The sequence below is a fragment of the Camellia sinensis genome, chromosome 3 (assembly GCF_055761805.1).
Source record: "Camellia sinensis isolate YWXY chromosome 3, ASM5576180v1, whole genome shotgun sequence".
Taxonomy (NCBI): Eukaryota; Viridiplantae; Streptophyta; class Magnoliopsida; order Ericales; family Theaceae; genus Camellia; species Camellia sinensis.
The window spans coordinates 206,761,870-206,770,224 of NC_138963.1; the positions used below are offsets into that span (position 1 = coordinate 206,761,870).

The 8,355-nt window shown below is 37.2% G+C and overlaps 1 protein-coding gene across 1 annotated transcript; it reads left to right on the top strand.

Annotated features, from left to right (window-relative positions):
• Positions 1-5,790: 5,790 nt before the first annotated feature.
• Positions 5,791-8,000, top strand: LOC145822182 (uncharacterized). Its single transcript, XM_082918780.1, has 4 exons — positions 5,791-6,040; positions 6,571-6,756; positions 7,240-7,325; positions 7,587-8,000. Exons 1-4 carry the CDS (start codon positions 5,791-5,793, stop codon positions 7,998-8,000), a joined length of 936 nt encoding a protein of 311 aa, XP_082774906.1.
• The last annotated feature ends 355 nt before the right edge of the window (positions 8,001-8,355 follow it).

Consider the following 8,355-nt stretch of genomic DNA (forward strand, 5'->3'; position numbering starts at 1 on the left):
TATGTCTGGTTATTTGGAATATTTTAATTTTTAATAGAGATAGTTCCTATCAAAGAGATCAAATTCTTATGAAAAAAATAAAATAAATAGAGAGATTAAATTCTAACCAGAGGCATCCAGCCATTCTATGCTGATAGATGGCGGACAGATGAGCCTATTGTGTTGGACTCTAAGTCTAGTGATTGTGATACTATTAGTGTATCCATCAGTGAATCTGTTTCTAACAAGATGAAGACAAGACAAATGATAAAGGGAAAAGAAAAGTGGGTGCTAGAAATTCCATGTTATTAGGTGGATTTTCTGGGTTTGCTAGTGATTAGGGCGTGGTGGGGCTGGATCAAGTACAAGTAACCACAAAGGAGTTGTGGTCAGATCTGCAGTTGCTGCTTTGTCGAAGTCATCTTTAGGTAAATCATATCCTCATTGTGTCAAAGGAAAACTTCATGATGCACAAATAACACTCCTTTTGGGAAAAAGTTTGGGGATTGATTGCAAGGGTCAAGATGAGGAAGTGCTTCAAAAACTTGTTCAGATGGAGGAGTTGGATAAAGAAAGGATTGGAGATGGGGTTGATGAGGCAGCATAATCAGTTCCTCCAGGGTGATATTGAAGAGCATAAGTTTGTTGATATGAAGTGGTTAAGTTGGAATATCAAATGGATTGGAAGGCCTGAGAAGATGAGAAAAATAAGGAAGCTCATATTAGATAGAAAAATTGGCTTGGCTTTATTTCAAGAAACCAAAAAAAAGAAGCAAGTATTTCAAGTGTGGACGTAAAAAGATTGTGGCCTAGAGACAAAATGGAGTTCATGTTTGTTGATGCTGAGGGAGGGGTAGGGGGATTGCTTTGCATTTGGGACCCTAATGTGTTTCAGCTCTCAGATTGTTACAGTAATAGAAGTTTCATTCTACTTTCAGGTATTGTTTTCAACTCCTTTGATTGTGTTGTTACTAATGTGTATGCTCCTAATGACACTATGAAGAGAGGTAAATTATGGGAGATTCTATTGAACTTGAAAGCAATATTCCCTAAGCCTTGGTGTGTAGGTGGAGATTTTAATGAAATTAAAAATGTGGGTGAAAGAGTGGGATGTTCAAGAAGGGAAAAGGGTATGAAAGACTTCAATGACTTCATAGATAGGTGTGAGTTGACTGAGTTACGGATACTGGGTAGGAAATTCACCTGGTGTAATGCATTTGATAGAAATAAATGGAGTAAAATCGATAGATTTATACTTAGTCCTAAGTGGATTGAAAGATTCAAGTTCAAACTTTGGGGTTTACCTAGAAACATTTCTGATCATTGTCCTCTAGTATTATTGGAGGATGAAAGGGACTAGGGACCCAAACCTTTTAAGTTCACAAATGCTTGGTTATTGCACCCTAGTTTTGCTTCCTTCCTGGAGAAAGCTTGGAAAGGGACACAAATAAATGGCAGAGCTAGTTTCATATTGCAAAGAAAATTACATGCATTGAAGTTAGCACTAAAGCAATGGAGCAAAGAAGTGTTTGGAAATGTTTCAAAAAAACTTAAAAAAGCTAAGAGTTAGCTACATTCTTTGGATCTATTGGCTGAAGATAGACCCTTGGTGGAAGCAGAGTAGAAGTTAAAAAGAGAGATAAGAAATGAAATGCGGAGGCTAAGTAGAATGTTGGAATGGTCATGGTTGCAAAAGTCAAGGTTGGAGTGGAACTTAAAAGAGGACAGGAACACTAGATTTTTTCATGTTATGGCAAGCAGTAGGTAGAATAGAAATGCACTGAATTCTATTTTAGTTGAAGAGGTGGTGGTTGAGGATCCAAAGCATGTGAAGCAGAAGATATGGACACATTTTAAAAGGCACTTTACAAAAGATTGGAGGAACAGACGTGTATTACTTGGTGATTTCAAGAGTGTCAAAAGTAGTGATTGTTTTCAACAGTTGGAAGCAGAGTTCTCGAAGGAGGAGACATGGGCAGCAGTAAAAGAGTGCAATGGGAACAAAGCACCAGGTCCAGATGGTTTTAACTTAATGTGCTTTCAAAAGAATTGGAAGGTGCTTAAAGAAGAGGTGATTCTTTTCATGAAGGAGTTCCACAGTTTGGGTAGTTTGGCTAATGGGATGAATAGCTCTTTTATCACACTTATTCCTAAGAAGGTCAATGCAGTCAATCTAAATGATTATAGGCCAACAAGCTTGATTGGGTCAATGTACAAGATTCTTTCTAAGGTTTTTGCAAGTAGACTCAAGTTAGTTATTCCAGAAGTAATTTGTGAAACTCAATTAGCTTTTTTAGGTGGAAATAACATCTTGGATGGGGTTTTGATTGCAAATGAAATAGTGAATGGGTAGAAGAAAGCCAAGAAGAAGGGGTTGTTGTTCAAACTTGATTTTGAGAAAGCATATGACTCCATCAATTGGAATTTTTTTTTTCCATGTTATCAAATTTTGGGTTTGGTTCTAAATGGATTTCCCAGATGAAGGAGTGTATCTCAATTGCTAGAATTTCAGTACTTGTGAACGGGTCACTAACTAAAGAGTTTGGTCCACAAAAAGGGCTTAGACAGGGTGATCCATTATCACATTTTCTGTTTAATTTGCCAGCTGAAGGTCTGAATATTCTACTGCTCAGAGCAAGGGATACAGATTTGATAAAAACGATACATATTGGAGTCAATGGGGTGGTAGTATCACATTTACAATTTGCCGATGATTCACTACTATTTTGTGAAGTTGATGTGATAGAGGTGATGAATCTGAAAAGAATCTTAAGGTGCTTTAAAATAGTCTCAGGGCTTAAGATTAATTTCCATAAGAGTGTGGTTTGTGGGATTGGAATTTCTAAAATTTTACTCAAGGATTTTGCTACTTTGCTTAATTGTAAATCTCAGAGTCTACCACTGAAATTCCTTGGCCTGCCATTGGGTGCTTCTCCAAGCAAAAAGAAGTTTTGGAAACCTATCATTGATAAGATCAAACTCAGTCTTGCTAGGTGGAAAATGAGGCTCCTCTCATTTGCTGGCTGTAATAACCCTGACCTGTGATTAACTGATTAACCATGATTAATTATGCCTAATAAATAATCAAAAAGAAATCCTGATTTAATTTCATGTGTTATGTGTTATATGAGTTTCCATCTGTCTATCGTAAAAATATCTGTTTTTGTTTTTTACTGTGAATTGAAGGCCTTATCAGCGTCCGATCGTGAAATTGACTTGAATTACGTGTTAGTTGAAATTTTGGAACTTTATGGTAGATTTAATTAAAATTCAGTTCAGAATGATTAAATTAGAATAATTTAATGCTCATTAGATTAGTGGTAAGCTAATTAATTAATTTCTTTAATCAAGCTTATTTAAGGCCACCTCAATATCTCTTATAGACTTTTGCACTCTCATTTCCTCTTGTTTGAGCCCAAAAACGTGTAAAGAGAGAGAGACTAGGGAGAAGTGACTTCAAACAATGGAATTGCTTGAGAATTTGGAGACTTGGATAAGAACTTCAATCAATTAACTCTAGAGAGCATAGTTGAGCATCTAAGGTAAGAAATCCAACCTTTAGTTGTGTAATTGAATTAGTTTTGGAAGAATTCTAGTGAAAGAGGTGGAATGACATGAGAATGAAGCTAGGATTATAGAATTGTAACCCAAATCACACATGCCTGCATATATCATGGCATTTTGAGTAGATTTCTAAAAAATTGTCATATGCATGTGTTTATCTCAACTTAATTTTGAGAATTCATCACATTTCTTACCATTTGACCTTAATTGATCATATTTTGGAAAGCCTTAGTTCAAAGTATTCATACATGTTATGTTCATGGCATATTCATAAATTTCAAGATGGAGTTTTGATTAATTAAAATGCTTTTGGGCCTTGATTTAGTGAAATAATCTTCAAATCATGGTATTTTGCAAGTTTCTAAAAGTTTTCTGGAGTTTTGGCCCAAAAAGATAAGTTTTGAAGTGTGTAGTTCGAGTTTAGAGCTTGGGAGTGCAATCTAGAAATTCCAGATTCTGCACTTCCACTCGAGCAGCAGAAGATGCACTCGAGCAACCACTCTGTGATCTTACACTTCCACTCGAGCGACCATAAGACCACTCAAGCGTGAAATGTGAGCTCCCAAAAGTTTCATGTTTTTGCAGACCGCTCGAGCCACAAGAGTTGCGCTCAAGCGAGGACTTAAGTCTCACGCTCGAGCAACCGTCGAGTGTGAAAATCACACAACTAGTACTTTTTCAAAGTTTACAAACCGCACGAGGAAAGGAAATTGCGCTCAAGTGCCCCCTCACATATTTGCATGTTCGCTCGAGCAAAAGGAGTTATACTCGAGCGAGACCCCTGTTTTCAGCAAGATTTGTTAAGAGTTCCAAAGTGCATTTTTGACACCCACATTGCATCCTAGGCATTTCTAGACCATGATTAAGACACAATAAGAGGTTAAGACCTAGAAACACACTAAGAATGAGACGAAAAACGTTATGTACCCAATGAGTGTATGCGTTTCATTATGTGTTTCTATTATGTGTATATAGGTCACGCGCAACAAGTTATCTGATTTGTCTGTTCTGCAAGTGAAACCATCTATGAGTAATAACCTTGTAAAGCTATGTTTACGTCTAAGTAATTTCTTATATAATATGATATGACAAGAAATGCTCTGTTTTATGAAATGTTATATTCTGTCCAATGAATAATTGTTCAATTTCTGGCAAGTATTCATGGCATCCTTAGTACAAGACCCTTGCTCGAGGGTTAATAATGCCGTGGTCTCATGGCTTTTGTCAGAGGGTAACAATATCGTGGCTCAAGTATATTACAAGTTCCCAGTACCGGAGGTTCCTTATGGAACCAACAAGCATGATAATGCTATTGGATGTACCATGTATAATGAAGCATGAACTTTAATTTATGTATAAAGTTGAACAAGAAAATGAATATAACTCTATTTTTGATATGAACTCTGGTTTCCAATTCTGTTATGGACATCATTTATTTAAACACTTTACTCTGTTATTAATCACTAGACTCCCGCTCACTATTTATATTATATATGTAGGTGAGCCGGCGCATGACTAGGCCTAAGTTGCTGCCTGGAGTTTTGGGTCAGCCAGCCACTATGCCTCTCGGGGAGGTTCCCTTTTGAAATGTTTAGTTTTGTAACCTTGCTACAGATGTTTTTGCCATGTTTTGCTTATCTGTACGCTGGGCTAAGTCCTTTATGGCATTATATGTATGGTTATATAAGTTTTATGGAAGTTGATATTATATGAGTTTAAAACCTATTTGCCTTATGTATGTCTTCACAGCTCTATGGATCTTGTATTTTGTATACTTGTGTCCCCAGCCCCTTATATTTTTGTTATTTTGTTAAGAGGCCTTGGGTAATCCCAAGATTACTGGCCGGTTATGACGTTAAACCTACAGGGGTGGGTTTGGGTCATGACAAAGTGGTATCAGAGCATGCATTATACCGCACACATGAGTCCATGTGAGCTATAGGATGTCCTAGTAAGAGTTAGACGCATTCCATCTGGATATGTAAATACGTATAAATTTCTCTACATGAGAAAACTGTATCAGAACATGAACATGTGACCTTGAAACGAATAAACTGGGAATAAATGTTCTAAACACTGTGAAAAAAACTATTTTCCTGTGTTTATTATTCTTTTGTTTACCTATAGCTAATAGAGAATGTAAGAAATAATGATGTAAGTGAATCCTCAGAGGCTCGCATGAGCCGAATGGAACAAATGATTACCGCTTTAACTGAAGCAATAACATAGCAACAAAGTCAACAACCGATGCCTTATCCGCCTCCTCCAGTCCAAGTTGTGTTGGATAATAATGACATCATCAACCTAACGCAGAAATTCATAAAGATGAAACCGCCAACTTTCTTGGGTGGTTTTGAACCATTGAAAGCTGAGACATGGTTACTTGAAATGGAGAAGTTATTTGAAGTGTTCCCCTGTACTGAGACTCAAAAGGTTTTGTTGGCCACCTACACTCTTAAAGATGAAGCTCGGAGATGGTGGTTATTGATCCGAAATAGTAATAGGAATATGATCTGGGCTCAATTTAATGAGATCTTCTACAACAAGTACTTTCCCCAATGCTTTAGAGATTGAAAAGTTTATGAATTCCAAGAACTTAAGTAAGGGAAGATGTTTGAAGCCGAATATGAGGCTAAGTTCACCGAGTTGGCCAGATTTGCTCCTCATATGGTAGACATAGATTATAAGAAAGCATAAAAGTTTGAGGGAGGACTAGATCTAGAAGTATTTGATCGAGTAGGCGTCTTGAAATTGCCTACTTATGTGGAAGTGCTTGATAGGGCATTGATGACAGAGGCCATACTAGCAGCAAAGAAACAAGCTATAACTTCAACAACTAAATAGAGAGGTAAGAGGGCTGGATTCAATTTCAAAAAGGGCCAGTCATTTCCAAAGAAGCAAAATACTAGATCGTCAAATAAATCAAGCCAAAGCAGTGGGTCTATGCCAGTTTGTCCAGAATGTGGAAGGAAACATAGGGGCATGTGTCAGTGTGCATCTAGTGCTTGTTTCGATGTGGCAAAACAGGCCACATGATTAGAGATTGCCCGATGAGACTCGACACGACTACCCGTTCTACAGCAAGTTTAGCCGGATCTACTCTTGCACCAAGAACGAATGTGAGAGCTAATATTAGGGGAGAAACTTTGAAACAAGGTCAGGTTTTTGCATTAGTACCTGGGAATGTACAGAATACTGAATCAGTGGTGTCAGGTATTACATGCTTATGCGCTGATTGATGCTTAGAATGCTTATGCGCTGATTGATTCTGGTTCTACACATTCATTTGTATTATATGCTTTTTCTCGAAAATTAACTAGACCATTAGAACCTATGAACTGTTTACTATCTATGTCTACACCGTCTGGGGGTTCTATGATATGTGCTTATGTTTATCTGGCATGTGATATTACGATTGGTGATATGACATTGTATGTTGATTTGTTGTCCCTGAACATTGATCATTTTGATTGTATTCTGGGTATGGATTGGTTGACTAAATACTGTGCCACTATTGATTGTGTGAGTAAATCTGTCTTGTTTAGACCATCTGGTATGCCTGAGTTTGTTTTCACTGGAAATAGGGTAGTTCCTCCGCCATATTTGATTTCATTTATGAAAGCTAGAAAGTTGTTAAGGAAAGGATGTCGGGGTTATTATGTTGCATTTTGACTGTGACTTCTGATAACTCTACAGTTGAGAACAACTCTGTAGTACATGAATTTCCTAATGATCTACTTGGAGGGTTAATTGATAGAGAAATTGAATTCACCATTGATATAGTGCCCGAGACACAACCAATTTCTAAGACTCCTTATAGAATGTCAACTTTTGAACTAAAAGAGTTGAAAATCCAAATCCAAGAACTCTTAGACAAGAAATTCATTTGTCTGAGCACTTCACCTTGGGGTGCTCCTGTGTTATTTGTCAAAAAGGAAGACGAGTCTTTGAGACTATGTATTGACTACCATGAGTTGAACAAAGTAACTATCAAGAACAAGTACCCACCACCCTGAATAGATGACCTATTTGACCAACTTCAGGAGGCACAAGTGTTCTCTGAGATAGATCATAGGTCCGGATATCACCAGCTAAAGGTGAAAGCAGAAGACATTGAGAAGATCGCTTTCCAAACTAGATACGGACATTATGAATTCTTAGTCATGTCATTTGGGGTAACAAATGCACCTGCAACATTCATGGACTTAATGAATAGAGTGTTCAAACAATTCCCTGATGAGCTTATTGTTGTGTTCATAAATGATATATTGATTTATTCTAAAAGCAGGGAAGAACACGAAAATCATCTGAGAATTGCTTTACAGACCCTAAGGGAAAATAAGTTATATGCAAAATTTTCCAAATGTGAATTTTGGCTTGACAATATGACATTTTTAGGGCATGTCATCAATAAGGATGGTATCTCCATTGACCCACAAAAATTGAAGCTATTGTAGACTAGCCTAGACCAACAAATGTATCAGAAGTTTGAAGTTTTCTGGGACTTGCAAGTTATTATCGCAGATTTGTGAAAGATTTTTCCAAACTTGCCTTGCCACTCACCCAATTGACATAGAAAACTACACTATTTGATTGGACTGATCAAAGAGACATTGCCTTCTAAGAGTTAAAGACCAGGTTAGTAACTGTGCCAATTTTGACTTTGCCTAATGGTACTGATGGGTTTCAAATTTATAGTGATGCTTCCTACAAAGGTTTGGGGTGTGTTGATGCAAAATGGAAAGGTGATTGCTTATGCTTCTCGACAACTCTGCCCTCATGAAAAGAACTATCCAACCCATGACCTTAAAT

Excerpts from the sequence above, each read along its gene's own strand:
- LOC145822182 (XM_082918780.1), top strand. The coding sequence starts at position 5,791 with ATGCCTTATCCGCCTCCTCCAGTCCAAGTTGTGTTGGATAATAATGAC. Across the intron at positions 6,757-7,239 it reads TACTGAATCAGTGGTGTCAG|TTGAGAACAACTCTGTAGTA; the intron begins GTATTACATGCT and ends ATAACTCTACAG. Across the intron at positions 7,326-7,586 it reads TTGAATTCACCATTGATATA|GAGGCACAAGTGTTCTCTGA; the intron begins GTGCCCGAGACA and ends GACCAACTTCAG.